The sequence below is a fragment of the Cydia pomonella genome, chromosome 8, assembly GCF_033807575.1.
Source record: "Cydia pomonella isolate Wapato2018A chromosome 8, ilCydPomo1, whole genome shotgun sequence".
NCBI classification, from domain to species: Eukaryota; Metazoa; Arthropoda; class Insecta; order Lepidoptera; family Tortricidae; genus Cydia; species Cydia pomonella.
In genome coordinates, this window is record NC_084710.1 from 17,977,469 (window position 1) to 18,000,607 (window position 23,139).

At 40.9% G+C, this 23,139-nt stretch overlaps 3 protein-coding genes across 9 annotated transcripts in view; 2 read left to right on the forward strand and 1 right to left on the reverse strand.

Annotated features, from left to right (window-relative positions):
- LOC133520743 (cytosolic carboxypeptidase-like protein 5) overlaps positions 1-8,690 on the forward strand; it is a 34,032-nt gene extending 25,342 nt beyond the window's left edge. For 5 of the 6 annotated variants that reach the window (XM_061855360.1, XM_061855365.1, XM_061855361.1 and 2 more), the window contains 3 exons: positions 884-1,021; positions 3,848-3,918; positions 6,200-6,338. In XM_061855360.1, coding sequence (XP_061711344.1) covers positions 884-1,021; positions 3,848-3,910 — 201 coding nt within the window. In that variant the 3' untranslated portion in view covers positions 3,911-3,918; positions 6,200-6,338. Of the gene's footprint in view, positions 1-883; positions 1,022-3,847; positions 3,919-6,199 lie in introns of all 6 variants that reach the window. The other variant, XM_061855366.1, reaches the window with a different exon arrangement.
- Positions 8,691-9,730: 1,040 nt separating this feature from the next.
- LOC133520764 (small ribosomal subunit protein uS11) lies at positions 9,731-11,413 on the reverse strand. The gene is made up of 3 exons (XM_061855401.1): positions 11,258-11,413; positions 10,837-11,081; positions 9,731-9,997 (listed from the first exon to the last, which is right to left on the reverse strand). The coding sequence occupies exons 2-3, from the start codon at positions 11,071-11,073 to the stop codon at positions 9,779-9,781; spliced, it is 456 nt and encodes a 151-aa protein (XP_061711385.1). The 5' UTR covers positions 11,074-11,081; positions 11,258-11,413; the 3' UTR covers positions 9,731-9,778.
- A 319-nt stretch (positions 11,414-11,732) lies between these two features.
- The window catches only part of LOC133520763 (GTP-binding protein SAR1b), a 356,904-nt gene continuing 345,497 nt past the window's right edge, over positions 11,733-23,139 (forward strand). Inside the window, exons 1-6 of one of the 2 annotated variants that reach the window (XR_009799806.1) lie at positions 11,733-11,892; positions 12,176-12,225; positions 15,216-15,335; positions 16,621-16,778; positions 17,155-17,298; positions 18,150-18,355. Coding sequence is in view for 1 of the 2 variants with exons in the window: in XM_061855400.1 (XP_061711384.1) it covers positions 12,183-12,225; positions 15,216-15,335; positions 16,621-16,778; positions 17,155-17,298; positions 18,150-18,266 (582 nt within the window). In the remaining variant the exon portion in view is untranslated. Of the gene's footprint in view, positions 11,893-12,175; positions 12,226-15,215; positions 15,336-16,620; positions 16,779-17,154; positions 17,299-18,149; positions 20,261-23,139 lie in introns of those variants that run through there. The other variant, XM_061855400.1, reaches the window with a different exon arrangement.

A 23,139-nucleotide genomic window follows, 5' to 3' on the forward strand; every position in this document is an offset into this window, starting at 1 on the left:
TTGAGTAAAGATGTGTTGGTGCTTTTATTTTTTGGTTAAGAGAAAAAAATTAATACCAACACATACCTGACTTACTTTTCTCTTTACTTTAGTAAAAGCCAAATATAAAATTTTAGTACATTGAATAATTCGAAAATTGTACCTTTTTTGTCACTTGTAATTTATACATATTCGCAGAGACGCTTTCCATGTAGATTTTCGTACATTGACAACCGGCATCATGGGCGGGACAACAATATAAATATGTGCGTGCAATAGAGATAGCAACAGGCGGGTCAATTTACAAAAATATATAGGGAAAGCTTCTCTGCTTTAGCCTTTAAGTCTCAACTTAGAAGTAAACCTAATTTCTTTATCATTGTGATCGTATTTAGTATGTAGAATTAGATTATGGTAGGCCAAAATCTCTTCCAAATTCTCCAGATTTTTTCATTGGTTAACTCCAAAATTTTTAATTTTTTCATTGGTTTACCACAGCCGCTTACAGCACAATAGCTTGTTACTGGAAACGTACACTTTAGATTATTGAAATTAAATTAAATTTAAAGCAAAAACTGTTAATTCCACCTTGGTCAAAAGCGGTTACGGACGATTTTTAATGTTTTTTTATTTATTTTGTATATTATTATAGTAAATTCGAGTTTTTTTTTATGTAGTGGAGGTAACATTTCCCACCTAAAAATTGTTTTTATTACTTAATAGTGATATAAAACACATGTAAAAATAGGAGGTTTTTTTAAAATAATTTTATATTTTATATTTCTATGGTGGGCAAAGTTATATTTTTATTTAAACAATATTATTTTGTGTGGGCAAAATAACTAAATCTATATTAATTTGTATCCAAACATTGTTAATTTTTCTAATCTGTGTTGACATCCAGGTGGGGCGTTCTCTCGGCGCATCGATTCTGGACCTGACGGGGCAACACCCGAACTCGCGCGTGCCGTGCTCCGAGCACCGCACGCTCGCCTCCGTGCGCGACTGGCTGCGTGCGCACACGCGCACCGTGCGGCCCACGGTGCGTATACCACTGTGTTCAGGGACCTGACGGGCACCACCCGACCTCGCGCGTGCCGTGCTCCGAGCACCGCACGCTCGCCTCCGTGCGCGACTGGCTGCGTGCGCACACGCGCACCGTGCGGCCCACGGTGCGTATACCACTGTGTTCAGGGACCTGACGGGCACCACCCGACCTCGCGCGTGCCGTGCTCCGAGCACCGCACGCTCGCCTCCGTGCGCGACTGGCTGCGTGCGCACACGCGCACCGTGCGGCCCACGGTGCGTATACCACTGTGTTCAGGGACCTGACGGGCACCACCCGACCTCGCGCGTGCCGTGCTCCGAGCACCGCACGCTCGCCTCCGTGCGCGACTGGCTGCGTGCGCACACGCGCACCGTGCGGCCCACGGTGCGTATACCACTGTGTTCAGGGACCTGACGGGCACCACCCGACCTCGCGCGTGCCGTGCTCCGAGCACCGCACGCTCGCCTCCGTGCGCGACTGGCTGCGTGCGCACACGCGCACCGTGCGGCCCACGGTGCGTATACCACTGTGTTCAGGGACCTGACGGGCACCACCCGACCTCGCGCGTGCCGTGCTCCGAGCACCGCACGCTCGCCTCCGTGCGCGACTGGCTGCGTGCGCACACGCGCACCGTGCGGCCCACGGTGCGTATACCACTGTGTTCAGGGACCTGACGGGCACCACCCGACCTCGCGCGTGCCGTGCTCCGAGCACCGCTCGCTCGCCTCCGTGCGCGACTGGCTGCGTGCGCACACGCGCACCGTGCGGCCCACGGTGCGTATACCACTGTGTTCAGGGACCTGACGGGCACCACCCGACCTCGCGCGTGCCGTGCTCCGAGCACCGCACGCTCGCCTCCGTGCGCGACTGGCTGCGTGCGCACACGCGCACCGTGCGGCCCACGGTGCGTATACCACTGTGTTCAGGGACCTGACGGGCACCACCCGACCTCGCGCGTGCCGTGCTCCGAGCACCGCTCGCTCGCCTCCGTGCGCGACTGGCTGCGTGCGCACACGCGCACCGTGCGGCCCACGGTGCGTATACCACTGTGTTCAGGGACCTGACGGGCACCACCCGACCTCGCGCGTGCCGTGCTCCGAGCACCGCTCGCTCGCCTCCGTGCGCGACTGGCTGCGTGCGCACACGCGCACCGTGCGGCCCACGGTGCGTATACCACTGTGTTCAGGGACCTGACGGGCACCACCCGACCTCGCGCGTGCCGTGCTCCGAGCACCGCTCGCTCGCCTCCGTGCGCGACTGGCTGCGTGCGCACACGCGCACCGTGCGGCCCACGGTGCGTATACCACTGTGTTCAGGGACCTGACGGGCACCACCCGACCTCGCGCGTGCCGTGCTCCGAGCACCGCTCGCTCGCCTCCGTGCGCGACTGGCTGCGTGCGCACACGCGCACCGTGCGGCCCACGGTGCGTATACCACTGTGTTCAGGGACCTGACGGGCACCACCCGACCTCGCGCGTGCCGTGCTCCGAGCACCGCACGCTCGCCTCCGTGCGCGACTGGCTGCGTGCGCACACGCGCACCGTGCGGCCCACGGTGCGTATACCACTGTGTTCAGGGACCTGACGGGCACCACCCGACCTCCGTGCGCGACTGGCTGCGTGCGGCCCACGGTGCGTGCCACTGTGTTCAGGCTCGCTCGGCTCATCTTGGACCTGACGAAGCACCACCCGAACTCGCCCGCCGTGCTCCGAGCACCACGCGACTGGCTGCGTGCACACACGCACATCTTGCAACACACGGTGCGAATATTATAGTAGCCGCAAGCCTAACTGAAGACCGGGGTCATATCACTATTTACAGTACATATGGTGCTACTTTATAGCACTAGTGCGTAAATTTGCATATTACGTTACTGTGTCGAACATTTAAAGGTTGTACTGTAAAATGTTGTACGATACATGTGCGAATAGGAAATTCGAAACGAGTGGCGATAAATTGAAACACGACCGAAGGGAGAGAATTGCGAATTTCCTATTTTTCGCACTTGTGTCGTAATGTACTATTACAGTACACATGGTGCTACTAGTGCGATAATTACCATATTACGTAACTATATCGAAAATAAAAAGGGCCATATGTACTGTAAAACGTTGTACGATACATACCCTTCGGTCGTGTTTTAATTTTTCGCCAATCTTTGCGAATTTTCTATTTCTATTCGCACTTGTATCGGAATGTACTAATTCGCTCACTCTCGCTACGAACACACAAGTATTAATCAGAAGTCTTACGACCCCAGCCGTTCATTTGCAGATAGTAGAATAGTTGGTATTCAGTAGGGCTCTCGCTCAGTTCGTCAATCCAGGACCTGATTTTTCGACACCTGAACCGGTTGAAGTTCTATATAGACATTTGAACTTCACTAGAAATCAGGCTCGATTGAAATCAAGAAATATGTGACACTAGCCTATATAGATCTGCACTGGTAAGAATAAAGATGTACCGACTACTCGGTGGCTAAATAGTAGGTACGCCTGAACTATTTTATAAATAAATATTTTAGTATGCCTATATGATCGGACATATCCACGCGATGCGACCAGTTTTGCGGAAATATATGAACACGACCATATTGCATTAATTATTGCACCTTTGCAAATGGTTCACACCAATATCTTAGAGTTCTTTGATCTAGACTTACACAATCTAATTTTACGCTACAGTGTTAAGAGATAAATTTCTTAATTTAAGGTTTTCTTCTTCTGTTTACCTTCTTTGACAACCAACGTTCCATTCCAACTAACGTTTTCGTTACTTTTTTATTTGTTTTTTTATAACTATACCTCTTTAATTTTTCAGTGCTTAAATACAACCCACCCAGTCCAACCAAACCACCTTAAAATACCACCAGCCTTTTGTTAATAATTGGGGTAAGAGATTCGTCAAAAACCGAAGAAAATAACATCCATTTCTCACTAGTTACTAAACCGATCGGGTGTGTTGTCTTTGCTATGTTACTTCATACGAACGTGGCAAGTCAGGGCGGATTCATTATATAATGGTGGGAAAAAATCCCAAGGCACGTCTTATCGTCTATAAAACACGACTTTACCAAAAGCATGTTTAAATTAGTGTCAAAGTCACAATGTCTTTAAATAGCCAAGGCGTTTTTATTTCCGAGTTTTATGCCTCTTCTATTGGATGCCTTGTTACTGGAATTGGGATGGAACATGTAGAATTTTATAATTGGTACTATTAGTGTGTATACTATCTCTCACCCCCACACTACGTAGCTGTAGTATGAATGTATGCGTTATTCTAACTGAATAAGATATTAATACCAAGATAATGATATTTAGATACCAAGAGTTGTATCATTGACCTCTGCATGGCGACCATGCCAGTGCGGTCTTGCGCTGCGAGGTGGTTGTAAAGTGTGGCGTCAATTATACAATTCTTGGTGCCTAAATATAAATATTGGTTTGGGGAAAAAATAATTTCGGTTTTTTTATGTTTTTCAAAGTTAATTTATTAATATAAATATTAATATAATCAATGATGTATGTGCCGTTTTGATCGATGACCTTTTGCCACTTTTCTGGTAAAATCATAATTCCGTCACTGTAGAATTTCTGAGGTTTTTGGGCGAAAAACTGAACCAAGTGATTTTCACAAGCCTCTATTGAAACCAACTTTACACCATTAAGAGAGTTTTGCAGAGACCGAAACAAATGATAGTCCGACGGGGCAAGGTCAGGGCTATACGGTGGATGCATTAAAACTTCCCAGCCAAACTCTATCAGCTTTTGACGAGTCACTAAAGATATGTGCGGTCTAGCATTGTCGTGATGGAAGACAACGCCTTTCCTATTGATCAATTCTGGCCGAATTTTTTCCATCGCCTGCTTCAATCGCGTTAGTTGTTGACAGAAGATAGTTGAATTAATGGTTTGGCCAGGTTCGAGCAGCTCATGATAAACAATACCCTTCCAATCCCACCAAACACTCAACATCACCTTCCTTGGCGTCAATACGGGCTTCGCTACTGTTTGCGAAGTTTCTCCAGGCTTCAACCACGATCTCTTTCGCACCTTACTGTCGTACGTGATCCACTTTTCATCGCCCGTAATCATTTGTTTTAAAAATTGCTTGATTTCGTTTCGTTTCAGCAGGGATTCACAAATGGAAACTCGGTCCATTAAATTTTTCAATGTTAATTCATGTGGAACCCAAGTATCGAGCTTCTTTTGATATCCAAGCTTATGTAAATTGTTCAAAACTGTTTTATGGTCGACGTTTAGTTTCACAGCAATGTCACGAGATGAAATATATCGGTCTACCTCGATTTCATTAAGAATTTGATCAACTTTTTCAACGGTTGGCCGACCAGGGCGAGGTTCATCTTTAAGATCGAAGATTCCGGAACGAAATCGAGCAAACCAATTCTGACACTGGCGTTCACTTAAGCAGTCATCACCATAAACACTACACAATTTTCGATGAGCCTGGGCTGCAGTATTTCCTTTCCGGAAGTAAAAAAGTAAAATGTGACGAAAGTGGCCTTCTGGAATCTCTATAATCAATACGCAATAATTTTTGAATAAGTAAACAAATGACGCTAATTCGCGCTTTAAAATGTTCTATAGACTCGAAACTTCTAAACATGCTCTAGAATGACTTCACTGAATAATCATTACTAGAAACATACAACTCTAACACCATCTGTTAGAAAGACCCGAAATATTTTTTTCCCCAACCCATTATATTATTAAAATAACGCATACATGTTTTTGTATACTACAGCTACGTACGTGTGGGGGTGAGGCATAGTACACACACTAGAGACTTCAGTGTCAAGTATTGTTTAATAATGGGCGTTTCTTGCGTAGATTACAATTTTCAAAACAAACTAGATCGACTGATACCATTAATATTAAAAACTTGACATCTAGCTTATTATAATAACTTTCATATAAAATGTGAGAAGGGTCTTGTGTATTATATTACTCATATTAGTGTCTTTTATGATATGTCATGATTCCGTCATGATTTGCCATTTATCCAGAGATAGGGTATTCGACTCGTTTTGTCCAAAATAGAAAGACGAGTGCCTTATCTTATCTTTTCGCGTGACAAAGCCACTACACAGTATGCTAGAGCTTAGAATAAAAGGTAAACAGAGCAAGCGTTCTAACAGGAGAATTTTTCCAGCTGACCATGTCGCGGCTGCGGCCGAAGACGTCGTCGCCCACGCGCGCGCCGCTGTACGCGCGCTCCAAGGCCAAGGTGTCGGACGCCGAGCGCAAGGAGAACACGTACGCGGGCGCCAAGCCCGACGAGCGCCGCACGCCGCCCGCGCGCTCCGTGCACGAGCTGCCCGAGCCGCCGCCCGGCAAGCTGGCCCGGCGCCGCAACGTGCTCGCCGTGCGCAAGCCCAACGCCAGCAAGACGCAGCTCGCCAAGCAGAGGCCCGCGCGCCGCTCCGCCGACGACGACAGCCCGCGCGTCTCCGTGCTGTCCGCCAAGCTCGGCTCCAAGCGCAGCCTCAACCGCTCCATCCGCGCCGGCACGCGCGCCGACGCCAACCGCTGCCGCGCCATGGCCTCGTCCTCCTCCTCCGAGCTGGCCGGCTGGGAGGAGGTCCCGGGCGGCACGCTGGCGGGCCTGTCCCGCGCGGAGTCGCTGGCCGCGGCCGGCAAGCGCCGCCCGCAGGCGTTCGCCGCGCCGCAGCACCTGAAGAAGATCCGCCTCAAGACGGGCTTGTAGCGCAAGCCGCGCGCGCGCCCCCGGCTGCGGCCACCCGAGGACTCGCCCGGACCACACTAGGCCGTACTCTTCACCGCGGGCAGGTGGCTTCTACATTTTGAGCCTTAAGGTTCAAATCGATGTCACAAGAGATATCTAAGCCCGTTTAAAGCCTGCTATGACACACGAGCATAATAAATGCGTGGTATATTAGCGTGTTCCGCTAGACGTAGATGGGGTCTTGATTTTAATTCGAGGCATAAAACTAAAATAATTATATGCTGAAAACTAGCAGACAATAGCGACCGGTACAGAGTAGACGGCCTAGTGCGACCGAGACCGCCCCTTATCATCTCATTGGCGTTATTCACCAGCGATTTTTCAGCTATCCACGATACGCAACGGATGCTACGCGTAATAATTGAAGAATTGCCAGCGAAACGCTCGTGTAAACCGTTCAGCAAGTCTGACAGACGGCAGCCGCTCGCGATACGAGTATGCCATATATAAATGAAATTATGAGTGCTCGACCCTTTTCCTATATCTAGCGTAGGTTAATTTAGATGTGATCGGTTTTTCTTTGGATTTTATACTTGCCACGGCACTCTGTACTTTCTGATTGAAATCTCTGCTATAGTACTATATGGTTTCCTATCGAAATAAGATATCATACGCGTATAGAAATCTAATAGACCCGATCCCTTTGTCTCCACCGAAAAAAGTACCTTCAAAACGACAGGTATATTGTGACAGTTATTGTTTTTTGTTGCAGTTTTACAGCTTTTTACATATAAGTTTTGTGTGATGGAAATTTTATTGTTTTAAATAAAAATAAATGTATGTCTATCGCAAATACCCATTATCCATACCGTGTGTGTATTTTTCGTTATTTTATGTTTCAGATTATGACATTTTTATACATATACACTACAAGACTTTGCACTTTAAAGTAAGGCTTTATTAAAAGACATATTAAACAAGCTATATCTTTATAATATTGCTAAATTTGTATAATGTTCCCCATAGGGTAATAGCTCCTGGAGCGGTTTGTAAAATGAAATTGATCTCATTAAGAAAATGTTATAAACCTTATGGTGGCAGGCGAGGTGTATCACAAAATATATTTACTTATTTCTGTTTATACCAAATATGTATAGAACCTACCTTGGTGGCAAATGGTATAATTATAATTTTCATGTTTATAGATTTTAAATGTGAAAATTGTACCGTTTAGTCAAACGGGGCAAGTGGGGGAAATGCCTCTACCCAATACAACATGTTAAAAGTCAGGGATAGTAAAGTTTCCCCTACGGTCTAAAGCAGGAAACGCGCAATAGATTTAGTGCCTCTATCTTCACTTTCTATTATAAAATAGAGGTACTTACCCCATCTGTCCGTACAAACACACAAGGATATAGTTAGTACCTATACTACATATTGTGCCACCAAGATACAGTCTAGACTTATTTGACCTTATAAGGCTGTCAGTATGTTTTGCCCTAAATCGTTATGTTAATAATACTTAAGCTTCTATGATAACAGTAATTTAATAGCGTGTCGTTTTATTATTACTGCTGACAGCCCCAAATATACACAGAAATAAATAATTGTTTACATGCAGTTTCACAACTGCTTAAATGATTACAGGTTTCACAAAGATTGCTATAACTATAATAGGATTACTTTTATTGATTATCACAAAGTAGTGTAGGAGGCACAGATGTATAATACTGTTCTGGGCAATCCGTAAACCATAGCTGTGCAATATATTGTATAGAAAAACGTTTATAAAGATTTTTTAAGATAATTTCAAAGTAATGGAAATTTAATTCTAAATGTATTATTGAAAAATTTTAGTTGTGTGTAAAGAAGTGTTTATCATAGAAAGTATTGTATGTATATTTTAAAATAGTAACTATTTATTATGAAATGTAATAAACTATTATAATAACAGCAATGTTCTCTCAGAAAAGTTTTATTCTTTACAGCCCCTCTTCCTTTAACCCTTTTACTTCCATATGTAAACTCCACCTGCATGCAAACGAAATTAAACCATGAGTTGAGGAAATAAGGACAGCTATGCTTCCGAGCTCCATAAACCAAGTATGTATGTTGGTATCAAAGATACATTGATTAAGATGCGTAAGATCTAAGACAATTTCGTGCTTCGAATTTGACAAACAGTTCCAAACATTTTGCGGTAACTCTGATTGTCAAAAGTTGACGATTCAGTGACCGTAAAATATATGGCGCAGTACAGCGCCATCTGTTTTAGATGTCAAATTAAGGGGCTCGTTTTTTTCTTAGACTTCCCTTTCTATTACAATCAATTCTCTCGTTGGTATGGCTATATGAGAGGGTAGGGTATTCGCTCCGTGCATGACTGTAGGCAGGCGGGTAAGGGACACTGAATATCTGACAGTTTTGACTCGGGCTAACTGCTTTCGTATGTCCGGATGCTCTCTACAGGTCGCAAATCTCAACCAAATCTAAAAACAACAGACTAACATCGAACATGCCCAAAGATGTTGACGAATACCGAAATGACCCGGAATAAGAAATAGACAAACAACAAAGATTATCAAAGATGATATGGACAACTCACAAAAGTGACGAATGGGGAAAGGGTGACGAAAGCAGAACGGGACGAATTTAAGAACTTGACAAAAAACGATTGAGACAAGATAAGACGATACCCTTAAGACCATTGTGAGTTCACTGTGATAATGACTTGGCAAACTGAGTATTTTACACTTTTACATTTTGTAAGCTTGTGTCAAAAAACAGTTGAGGGTAGCAACTTATACTTAACAGAAACAGAACACCCAATGTACCCATATCACTTGGTAGTATCAGAGGTGAAAAGGTCATAATACTAGATGTATACCTAAGATTGTGATGATTTTTTTTTGCCAAGAGTCCTTATTCTCCTTGTATATAAGGACCCTTTAGGCATAGAACGTCACATATACATAGATAATAAAATAAAACGCAAAATACCGCATACTTTATATTAAAAGTCCACAGTAAGCTTAACCTAACAGATTACAGCCTGCGGCCTCGTCGGCCTCCCTTCCTACGGGTGGAGTCAGACGGCACAGGGGTGACATCCTCAATACGGCCGATCTTCATGCTGGAGCGAGCCAACGCACGGAGAGCAGACTGGGCACCGGGTCCGGGAGTCTTGGTCTTGTTGCCACCCGTGGCTCGGAGCTTGATGTGGAGGGCAGTGATGCCCAGTGTTTTGCACTTCTCAGCAACATCCTGTAAAAATTATTGGCTTAGAAATAGAGTATACTCTACAAACCCTAAGTAATGATTTACATTTTTTCTTTTTAATCAAGATGTCAAGTCTTAACAAATACAGACAAGTGGTGAATCTGAACAAATACATCAATCTACACAGCAATGGGGTCTCTTACAATAATATGACCATTAATAACCCATCTGACCTAGTAGGTAGTGAGTGACCCTGCCTGTGAAGCTGATGGTCCCGGGTTCAAATGAAAATGAAATGGATGAAATGAGTTGTGTGATGAGCATGGATTTTTCTTCCCGAGTCATAGGTGTTTGCTATGTATTTAAGTGTTTATAAATATTTATACATTATATACATATTGTTGTCAAGTAAGTGGGACTTAGTCAATTTGTGTAAAATGCCCTATAATATTTATTTATTATTTAACATGTATGCGGTATATGCCAGATTGCCAAACAAATTGCACTTTAATCCTTGAATTTAGTAAAACAACTATAGAGTAAATTTTGATACAAACCAGTCTTACTAACTTAATTGTGGCAATATTAGCTTAGTAGTGAGACAAGTCGGTCTCCAAAGACTTATGTTCAAATGTCTTCAGCAAGGTAGTATTCAATAAACATACATACCAACAATATAAAATAACAATGGTATTATACAGCAGGCGAGTAGCGGTTACGTATGATATACCTAATCTGAGTTTACTCGTCTCGAAATATTTAGTTTGAAGGCGTTGAAGTACATGTTTACATGCCATTTGCCTTACAGACTTGCGATCATAACCTCAAATTGTAACGCAAGTAATTTTCAAAGAACAGCAAACCAAATAGGTACTGAAACTCACCTGAGCAGCCAACATAGCAGCATAGGGAGAAGCCTCATCTCGATCGGCCTTCACCTTCATGCCACCAGTCACCCTGGCGATGGTTTCCCGGCCAGACAAGTCGGTAACGTGCACGAATGTATCGTTGAAAGAAGCGAAGATGTGAGCAACGCCGAAAACGGTCTCGCCCACCAAGTGCTGAGGGCCCAGGGTTACCTGGACCTCCTCCTTCGCAACTTTGTTTTTCCTCGGGGCCATGGCTCAGCCTGAAAACGACACAACACTTAGCACTTTTTTAACCTATAATTATCACAAGAATCCACTCACTACAGAACTTGTGATGAAGAAGGTATATAATATCTTAAACGTTCTAAATAAATTTAGTTATATTTCCGTCGTAATTACATGTTTTTCAAAGAATTTATACGAAACTTAAAAATACCTTTTGCTTTGAAAGCTGTCAAACACTAGAAAGAATAGCGGATGCCAGTGTTTCCAGCATCAAAGGTGTAAAACATGTGTAAAAAATCTTGATCAATTTTGATTAAACTTCTAACATCACTGCCCTGAACACTAGTTGCTATTAAATGTATTACATTCAATATTAATAAAATAAAAACATTTAATGACAAATTTAAAAAAAGAAAGTAATGTAAGTAGTGTAATATTTTAATATGGCAGCACACACAAAGCTGTCAAATTTAAAAAAAAATGCGTTCATAATTATATTATTATAGTTTCCTAAAGTAAAACACCTATTTATAATTTACCTTATAGAAACAAATACTTAAAAGGTGTTGTGATTTAAATAATCCTTGAATGGATGCGTAACATTTACATTATCATAATATACATCGTGTAAATTTGAAACGCGTTAATAACTCTAGACAACCGGAAGTAGCGTACGTCATTCATTGCCAACAGATTCATCGCATAATCAGAGCCAAGTTCCAACATACATTTACCATCAATCGGGAGATAATTCGTCGATTTTTACGACGTAATTAATTGGAATTAAGTGTGAAACATTGTGATAAACTTCCTCTAGTTTTAGTTAATCTAGTTCAATTTTAATAAGTGAGTATTTTGTTAGATTGGTGATGGTAAATCTGTTCGAAGTTCTTACTACGCGAGTGACGTTCTGTCAGTCGTATTACTCAATTCGATATCGCATTCTTATAATAATTTTCGTGCGCCCCAAACGGGTCTGACGACTCTAATGCTGTTTGCTAAGTTATCAAAGTGCTATCCATACGTCAGATGAAACTACGTAATTTATATCTATTGGATTTGCAAGTCATACTCATTTGTGTATTCTTTGTGAAGAAAGGGAAGCTTTAATCATCTTGATACCTTCCAGATTCACAATGTTCATCTTGGACTGGTTCACTGGTGTCCTCGGCTTTTTGGGTAAGCATTTAATTTCTGTTTTTGTCCCATTGTTTTGTCAGTAGTTCTAGCTTAATACATTATTAGGATACTTTGAATTATTTTTTTAATCTGTTGCATTTTTTTTTATACTGGGCCCATTGTGCGGAATAAGATATTGTTTCTAATTATATAGGATATTTGTGTATTTCCCTGGTAGCATATATGCACATCTACTATGTATGCACATACTATCAAAACTATTTTGAAATATTACCAGGTGTTTATCTAATTTAACTAAGACAGTTGCTTGTGCAACAATTATTATTATGAAGCTTTATCATAGTCACCAAACTGTATTTGCCCCCCTACAGGAAACATGCCTCTCAATAGGTTTCATACAGCTTCTAATTTCTGCAGACGTTAAGAAGTTGCTAAAGGACAACAATTAAATATTATATCATCTTGACTGAGGCATGTCTAAACTGGTCGCTTTGTGCGTGAAGAAATCGCCTCACACATATGTTTGCTCTGTGTGGACCTGCCTATTTACTCACTACATTATCAACAATTTTTAAAACTGGGAATATATACAGTCTAAACTCCATATAATGACACTCGATATAACAATTTTTTATTATTTTCTTTAATATAGGACGTTATTACACAAATTGACTAAGTCCCACAGTAAGCTCAATAAGGCTTGTGTTGAGGGTACTTAAACAACAATATATATCCTTAAGTGAGCACTTTGCTGGCAGTACTGGAAAATCTTAATGTTTCTGCTTTGTAAGTTCATCTGATTTCATATATATATATGTATATATATAGTACCTGGGCGACCGAGCATTGCTCGGTTATAACTATTGATTGTAATATGGTGGTGTATAGGTGATAATCTTATCTACATTTTTTTTTACTAAATTAAACTTGTCTAAAACAATAAAAATTAAAAAATTATATATAAACTTGATCATATAAAAAAAAAAATTAGTCACCGGGCGAGATTCGAACCCGTAACACTCGTTTAGCAGTCCACGTCTTAACCCGCTGGACCAGACGGACAGTGACCGGCAACACGAAATTAGCAACCATATTCTGCGTCGAAAGAAAAACGCATGAAAACTCGAAAACACGCGTTTTCCCAAACATAAGACTAATCTAGATCAATTGTTTACCCCCAAAAACCCCCATATACCAAATTTCAGCAAAATCGTTAGAGCCGTTTCCGAGATCCCGGAAATATATATACATATATATATATACAAGAATTGCTCGTTTAAAGGTATAAGATATATGGGAGAATCAACTTTTTAGCGTCACTCGTTGCCATGGTTACGATTAGTTGTCCAGGGGACAAAAGTTCATTGAAATACTGATTTTATGGTACTTAAATGTATTAAACTTGCGTTTTTGTGGTCGTTATAACCAATGTCCATAATGGGCCCCCTACTAAGCATGTTAATAGAACCGCATACAACGTCTCTTCAAACAAACTGTGCCACTGTTGTCCCTTGGACAACGGGACAGGATAACAAAACAAAAAAAGTTGATTCACCCATATATATGTAAGTATATGTATTTGTGTCAATATTATTAATATATATGTATGTTTATGTATGTGTATTTCTTATGATTGTATTGTGTTCGTACATGTATCAATTGTATCACCTATACCTATGTTTTTGCACCGCCTACAACTTATCTGCTTTGCCTAAAGGTTGACTGGTAGAGAATGCCTTACGGCATTAAGTTCGCCTATTGTACAGTGTGTTTTCTTATGTGCAATAAAGATTAAATAAATAAATATATAATATATATATAGATTTTATATATAATATATTTAAGTATTTACTTAAATACATAGAAAACACCCATGACTCAGGAACAAATATCCATGCTCATCACATGAATAAATGCCCTTATCAAGATGCAAACCTGGGACCATCAGCTTCGTAGGCAGGGTCACTACCCACTAGGCCAAACCGGTGTCAAAAATTGACTATAGTTGCTTTACTTTAATATTAATATCTCTCTATATAATGAAAACTTTCTATAGTGTCAAAAAACGTCTGGCCCCTTGAGTGTCACTAAATAAAGTTTACACTATATATGCATTATCTTTCCATTTCCCGAAACATGAACAAGTAGATTAGAAACTCTAATTTAAATTAATTAGAATTCAATGCATACAGACCCGATCCATATTCTGACATAAAGGGTTAAGTTTGAAGGAAAGACAATAACAATTCCTTCCTCTTATTGACACATTTGAAAATAGTTTTTTTGCTGTGATGACTGTACATATCTTGTAGTGGTGGCATTTGCCTTGTTATTTCCTAATTATGTTTCTTAAATCCCATAGCAATGTTACCTCATTGTTATTTTGCTGACACATTATTTGCTTAATTGTATGGCAAAAATTTTCCTTCCTTTCCTAGATAACAGTAGGTCTCAATGTACAAAAAATATGATTTTCAATAACCATGCATTAAATAAAAAAGAGTGTTTAGTGCACATGATTAGTTGCACCAGTACCAATAAGGTGCCTTTTAGGGTAGCATACTAATGAGGGCTGTGTGCGAGCAATCTAGCATGATGAAATCATTACCACATCACTCAATCTTGCATCACATTTGCTGGTTAAGTGAATACTGTATGCCACCCTGATGTGTTAACCCTTATCCGGTCTTACTCACAAAAATGACAAATAAAGTGTATCAATACACTTTGTTGGTCTTTAACACCACTATTGTGAGATTAAATGTTTTCGAGATGAGAATTCCAAATTTAAAGAAGTGCTGAGTTTCATAATCATACCCCGGGGTTTTGGGTGCGAGAATGTTTTACAGTAGCCAAAAAACTGTAAAAACAGAAATTAAACATTTCCAAGCACATTCGGAACTTGTAACTAATCTTAATTCATAGTTTGGTAACTATTTTACAATTAACAACTAAATGTACACTAATTTATTCTGGCACCCAAAACCCCGAGGTATGTTTCTAATCTTTTTTTTTAAATGTGTTTTCAGGGCTATGGAAGAAGTCTGGCAAGCTGTTGTTCCTGGGACTGGACAACGCGGGCAAGACCACGCTCTTGCACATGCTGAAGGACGACAGACTCGCGCAGCATGTACCCACACTGCATCCCAGTAAGTTTTCTAACCTTCCAGTCTTAAGGTGCAGTGGACCCAGCAGAGTTTTGCAAAAATAGCCATAATATGGTTGCCAAAAAATATGAATAGAAATCTGGAGGCCTTTCTCTAGTATTTTTTCATCGATTCGAAACCTGATAAAACATCTTTTGATCGAAAAAAAATATTAACATAGGTCTAACTAAAACACTCCATTAAAAATTTTTGTAACTAATTTTGGACATGAATATTGCTACTAAAAATGCGTAATATTATTTTTGATCTTACGCATCGATAATTTTTTTTGTTCAAAATAATAAATAAATGCTCAGCGAATTTGGAGAAAGATCTCTGGGTATTTCTAGATTCAAGGAAATTTAATTCACAAAAAGTCCACTGTGAAATTACAAGTCACTTCTTTAGCCAAACTTAAGTGTATAAAATGTATGGCCGGAATCCTTTCAAATGACTCTACAAGCCTTATTCCTAAAGCGACTTCTCCAGCAAACAAATACCTCAAAAACATTCCATTATAGTATTTTCTCAAAAAAAGTATTACGGTGATTAAGTCAGCCAATAGTCCAAGAATGGCATGCGCTCCCGCCATCTGTATTCCCTGATAAATATGACCTCGGTCTCTTTGTAGCAAGAGTGAATAGGCTACGACTGAACCGCTGATCTCCATCTTAGGCCCTATCTTCACTTTCCGTCAGGTGTGACTAGAGCCAATCGCCGATCAGTTTTTAATAAAATAAAGTTTTCCTCGCCTTAAAAATCACGACATCGTTAATTATACGATGCGAGAATCACTTTTTCTTGTTATCTTATATTTATTCACGCCAATGCATCATTTCAAAATATAATATCCGTTGGAGAAGTGATAATAGCGTAACACTTAAACAAAAAATGTTATTAATATTGATTATCAAACCCAATACATAATTATTCATAACGTAATATGTTTGATGCTATTCACATATTAATTGATCTTAGATTGGCGTCATAATAATTGTTTGAATGTGAGGGAAGATTATGGAAAAATCCTGTAGTAGAGTTTTCACCTAAAAGTGTCATTCTTAAGATCATGAACCTTCTTGCATGACGGTTGACATTGGGCTGAAGCCACGTGCGTCAGTTGGAGTTTACCTGTGTTTATAACTAACACTTCTCCTCGTTTCGTCTTTGCTTCGTTTGGTCTTCACTATATCAAATTTAGTAAATTTCCACTACCCCTCTCTCCATCCACTATGCTGGCCACAATAACTAACGCTATATACAGCAAGCTCGTCCTTACCGTTTCCAGCATCAGAGGAGCTGTCGATAGGCAGCATGCGGTTCACGACGTTCGACCTGGGCGGGCACGCGCAGGCGCGGCGCGTGTGGCGCGACTACTTCCCGGCCGTGGACGCCATCGTGTTCCTCGTGGACGCCTGCGACCGCGCCAGGCTGCCCGAGTCCAAGGTATGTCACATTTAACTCCACTGACACGTTTACCAAAATTCGATATCGCTTCACCTACTGACTACAGTCTCTTTTTCTAAAAACTCTTAGGCAGTTGCAGAAAACTCATCGGCAGCACAATAACATAGAAGGTCGGCTATCTTCGATTTTCAAATTTCGCGATAGGCCTCTTGTTATATTAATCTACGCAACATCTATTATTTAAGAAGCGTTTACCATGCTTCTCAAGTTCTTGCGTCGAACTATTCTGCTATCATATCTGCTAACGTTGATTTGTTCGTTGATTGTGCGCAGTACAACTCGCTCTATTACTTGTTGGTGGTAGGCAATAAGCGAAATAAAAAGAACTGTAAAAAGTAATATGTATTTGTTTCAGGCTGAATTGGACTCTTTGCTGACGGACGAGACGCTGAGCAACTGCCCGGTGCTGATCCTCGGCAACAAGATCGACAAGCCCGGCGCCGCCAGCGAGGACGAGCTCCGGCAGTTCTTCAACCTGTACCAGCAGACCACGGGCAAGGTATGGCTAGTAGCTTCAGTATACATCACTCTTGAGTAATATGAGACGCGGCCCGATTCGAACTTTAAGATACGTCCAAAATTTCCTAAAGATGGGATATGGATTGGATTTTTTTTGTTTGAAGAAACGTCACTTTTGACACTGATATCCAGTCCATATCGTATTTTTAGCAAATGTTTACCGTATCTTAAAATTCGAATCGGGCCTACGGTAAACTATGACCCTTAGCGTCACTTGCACCGTCCCATTAACTTGGGGTCAACCGGTTAAACATGGAGTTACCATGGTGACCAGTACGATTTGGGATAACGGTTTTACCACTTAAACCCAGGTTAGTGGGTTGGTGCAAGTGGCGCTTTGTGGTTTGGATAGAAGGTGCAACTACTGCTTGCCCTTAGAGTTGTACTATTATAACATATACTCGGGAACTTGGTCGGGTACCATTGCATTCTAATGGCCTAGAGCAGGGGTCTCCAAACCCCGGCCCGCAAGGCGTTCCAATCCGGCCCGCGGACACCCAACGCGACAGCCCGCGGGAGGTTGCCAAACAGATCGCTGGCTCCACGGGTTCAGCATCATTCGGAGTGGAACTGTATCTAACAAAAACCAGACCCCCCCGGCCCAAAAACCGTTACTGGCCGCGCTTATGGCGTTAGCTGCAGAAGCTGAAGACGCCTGCTCGAATTCGGTTTCGCCATTATTTTTTAGGATATGACAATCTTTTTCGGCACTGTCCAATATAAACACGCAACGTCATAATGAAAAAGATTTAATTCAGGTTTCTGTTTCTGAGTCGTTGCATTTGTGCCGACGATGGAACAATAAAATAAAGTGTGTGTAACTGTTCCCAGGGCAAGGTGTCGCGGTCGGAGCTGCCGGGGCGGCCGCTGGAGCTGTTCATGTGCTCGGTGCTGAAGCGCCAGGGCTACGGCGAGGGCTTCCGCTGGCTCGCGCAGTACATCGACTGAACACTGCCTCGCACCGCTCTCCCTCCCGGACTCTTCGGACTGGCTGCTCTAACTTGAACTCGCTATTCGTTTATGTCGGGCATAAAGAAATAATCTAATGATCAGCTTGGGATTCTTGAAGACAATGTCCCATCGCATCAAAGACCTAATTACAATTAAGAATAAGGTCTAGAAACCAAATTATAAAACCTCTTGTCGACCACCAAAAGAACAACTATGATGAAGAGACCATGAGTTAAATTGTGATAGGTAAAGCTCTTTATGCCTGATCTATAATTATTACAATTTACAAATCTGTAATCTAGTAGGATTGTGGTGGAAACTTATTCGAGTTAAAGAAATCTATATAGCCAATTTCAATTGAAAAAGTTTTTAAAAATAATTAAAAAGAGACCATCAATACTAAAAACTCTAGTTTTTACTAGAGTTAAAAGAGGTTGCCACCAAAATGCTACAAGATTACCGATTTATAATCGCTGTGGAATCTCCACAATGTAAACGCATTCGATCGCACGGTAACACAATTTTTTACTATAAAATGTTGCAGTGCGTTTGAATTTGATCAGTTCCACTTTCGGCAGCCAGTGACCGCTCGCTTGCGCATTTACGTGTCTTAACTATTCAGTTAGTAAATTAATTTAAACATCAAATTAGAACATCTAAAAGTATTTTTACATATTCTTGGCGAATATATTGCATATTTGTCACGAATCGCAAGCCCCGTATGAGTGTAAGTGTCTGTGGTGGACTGTTGTCTCTGCCATGAGACGTCGCGGCTGGGAATGTTCTGGGGGTGACTCGCCCTCTCACTGGCAATGCGTATACCTAATACTTTATTGTACAAGTATACATGGTTTGACATTTCATTATGATGAAATATTTTAGATACCTAAATATTAGACATTCTAATTGACATATTATTTTAATCTGATAAACTATAGCAGAAAGTACAAAGCTTGTTATTTATCACGTACGTATCACGCACTGCGAGTGGGAGAGGTGCTTAGCATATGTATTGCACACTGTTCTGAACTGTCTCCAGGCTCAGCTTATTATATAAGTTATTTCGTTCCGCTGAAAAACTAAGCAAGTCTAAAAAATATGCTATAATATTGTTTAGGGTTGCAAGATGAATAATGTGTCTATTTAAATAATTATTAAGGTACATCGCGTTTTAAGTTGATATTATCGTTTTCGATGAAACCATTGTGAGCGTCGGCAAATCTCTGCATAAATTATTATTTTTCACACATTTACTTCTAATTATAATCTAATGTATTTATTTTGTTATTCTCATTCCAACATGGCGTCGAATTACAATGTGGACTTGTATTTATGCTATTTTCATTGTGTTGTACATTTCTAAAGTGAGGATTGTTATATTTTTGTATGTTATTTCAATACTTGGTGTGCACCGTGCGTGCAGCCGTGCGGCGGAACGGCGCGTCCGCGGCGCGCGTATTATGATGAATTTAAGTATTTCCCTCCAGTGTCAAGTTAATGTATATTGTGAATCTTCCATTTACAACTATCGATGGATTATCGAAACTTACTGGATCGGCGCGAGTCGCCTGTGTGCGACTAATCACATTCATTTACTTTTATTTTACTTGAAAGCACAAAGCTGATTCAGTAGAAACAATGTTATCCCCGAACAGTTTATTGTGGAAGTACTTGTTTGATTCGAAGTATAAGTAGTTATTGAGCCAAGAAGCTTATCGTATACTTATCTTTGATATCCTCAAGAGCTCTTGAACCTTGTTATACAACATTTCATTGTTAAAGTCTGCTGATATCCACTATTTTATCCGTTGTTGTGAAGTGGCGATGCTATAAGCTTGTTGGTGGGCGGTGGCGCGACGGGGCGAGCCGTTTCCGGAATAAGTTGTGATCAACGCGGCTGGTCTCCAGCTGTACTTAGACAATCTTTTCGGTATATTATTTGCAGTAAGTAAAAAAAAAAACAAAGTTTGTAATAAAATTTATACAAAATATATTCGTGTTTTTCTTGCATAATTTTTATGACGCATTTACATATGCGACGAGTGAGTGGGCGTATCGAACGAGAAAATGACCGGAAAAACGGATCTCGTTATTTGCCTCCCTACACGAACACCCTATTTCCTCACACACTCCAATGTCAGATAATGTCTCTGGCGCATGTAAGCCTTTCATGTTGAGGCTCTTGCGCAGGCGATATAGGGAGCGTGCATGAACTGTAGGAGGCAGCACAGGAGCCGTCAGATTTTTGGCGCGAGGCGTAAATGTGATGTTTAGTGTTCCGATGTAGCCCCAAAAGATGGCAGAACCTACTATGCACAAGAAAACACGTGACGTGTAAATGTACATGGTTATGGTTCCGATTCAGGCCACAAGATTGCAGACCCTCCAACGCGCACGGTCCCTATCCATTGTGTGAACAATAGTATACATTCATGGATGCAGTCGATGACGTGCACCGGACATAGATGTTAGGATCGTATAGATGTGCTATACCGCGTGCGCCCATGAGGAACAGAACATACGACAAAATTAAAAGCACGTTTTAATATTCCTGGCAAGTGACAACATACCAAAAACAACCTACGTAATTTGGTCGGACTATTTGTTGCCCCATCATAAACCATACTAAAATTTACAGTGGGGAATAACAGAAAATTAAAACTCTGACAAGGACAAATAATAATAGCGCTTTCTCTGCTACCTATTGAAAGTTACATAAGACTATCCCGTTCGGTCATTTCCCCCCACCGCTCATGCCTGATCCAGTTAAAATACTAGATTCATGGCACCGGAGTGGCCTATATATACGGAGCGTCCACTTTGAATATAAGAAGATCCTTGGCCGTAGGCTCAAGCCCGGCTTGGCCGGACGGACATGTACATAAATGGTCCTTATAAGGTATAGTTCAGATTTCGTTATTTTTTGTTAAATATCTCGTTTCAGGGAAAAGTACACTGGTTTCTACTAAAGGTACAATATGTTTATAAATATTTCTTTGAAATTCGCTGAGGTCTACCCGCCATCCTGACGCTCAGCTCACTACAGTTCTCATGATGTCATAAGGATAATTTACGTGTCCGGCCAGTCAAGCCAGGCTTGATCCTACGCCCATCGTGTAAGTAACCAAGTGAATGATAAGGCCAACCCTTGTAGAAAACCGGTCGGTTGTATTGCAAGCAATGTGTTAAGTTCAAGGAAATGCATATGTCGCAGTCGGATCGTATAATCCGCCGTATTACATTATGGCTAGCCGTTATCAAAAACAGGGACGTTTTGAAATGCGGCGGTTCAACAATTAGCCGGATTGAATGCGACTGAATGAAAATCCGCCGGAATGTATTTGGCACCAAACGTTCTTCAACACGGCTAGCCGTAATGTAATACAGCGAGCGAGTCATTAGCCGCCTCTTTGACAGTTTTTTAGCACACTTAGCACTCGTGGCGCCGCCTGATATAACTACAATTTTTATTTAGAATAACTATGATAGTTAGTGATTGGCAAGGAAAGTCGTTAGCATTTTCTTATTAAATTTGATTTTCATTTAAACATTGTTTTATTTTGTAAGTATGGTCACCCTACAATCTAAATAGTAGTACGATGCGATCCGGCTAAACGTGAGCCGCCTTATAGGAAGGGAGGCGAATAGGGGAATTTTCGGTAATACTCGAGCGTGGCAGTTTAAGATACGAGAGATACCTTAGACCTAATAGAACAACCTTGTAAAGTATTTAGCTCTATATGTAGTGACGCGCGCCTAGGATAGACGATCAGATTAGTAAAAAAAAATCGATAGTCTGAAATACTCGAGCGCATCAGATTAAGATATTGGGGGTTGATTTTAGTGTTTTAAGACTAAATTTAACGCCTTGACGCCGCCGAGTTATAGGGTCGCGAACTTGTAAAAAAAAAACGTTAATCCGGCATTCTCGAGCGCGATTTTTTTTTTTGAAGAATATAATCTAAAACTTACTAAAAATACAAAATCTACCGGTTTCGGCATGACCGGAAGTGTGGAGGAGCCATTTCGTCTTCCGAAAAACGCGTTGCGGCATATAAGTCGCGAACGATACATTTTTTTTTTTTTTTTTTTTTAATTTATTGAGAAACAAACAGTCTTAAAATAAACATATGAGCAACTTAGCTAATAGCTATGGATTGATTTCGTTATAGACCTATAGTTTCCTAATTTTAAATTATTCGATGTACAATTGAAAAAATAATAAGTGTAAACTTATAGCGTACATAACAAAAGCGTAAATTTATATATAAAAAATATATATATATATATATGTAGAGAACTGAGAAAATACTTAAATCACAGGTACCTATTATCAGGTTGCTGCAACTTTTCACCGTTACATTTTACAAAAAAAAAGTTTAAATAAACAAAAAAGATAATTTTATTTTACACAAAAGAGGTCTCTTTACATTTTTGTCCAAAGTCAAAACTTTTTGACTTGAAGCATCATAAAAACTCATACTCTCGGTTTTTTGAGTATATCTCGAAAACAGAGGGTGTTAAAAAATTGATATGAAATAACGATGATTAAATTATGTGACTTTTATTATATCTAATTTTTTTTTTTCTAAAGCTTCTCGACAATTTTCGTGGACTCGGAAAAAGTTACGCGTATCTGTATACAAAAGTATTATTAACATGTACAGTTTCATGTATGTATATTATTCAATAGCCTGTTGATCCTCAAATTGTTTTTTGGGCGTACCGTAAGCAAAACGAAGTGAAGAATTGAAGCAAAAAAGAGGAATTTGACATAAACATGTAATACAATTTTTATATCATTTCATTTTTTTATACAATAAATAATACAATTCGTACTACATTTCATCTACATTTACGTTGGTTGCAT

Bases quoted from the DNA above. Each gene is read 5' to 3' on its own strand.
- LOC133520764 (XM_061855401.1), bottom strand. From the start codon at position 11,073: ATGGCCCCGAGGAAAAACAAAGTTGCGAAGGAGGAGGTCCAGGTAACC. The intron at 9,998-10,836 runs GTGAGTTTCAGT...TAATTTTTACAG, and splicing joins CTGCTATGTTGGCTGCTCAG to GATGTTGCTGAGAAGTGCAA.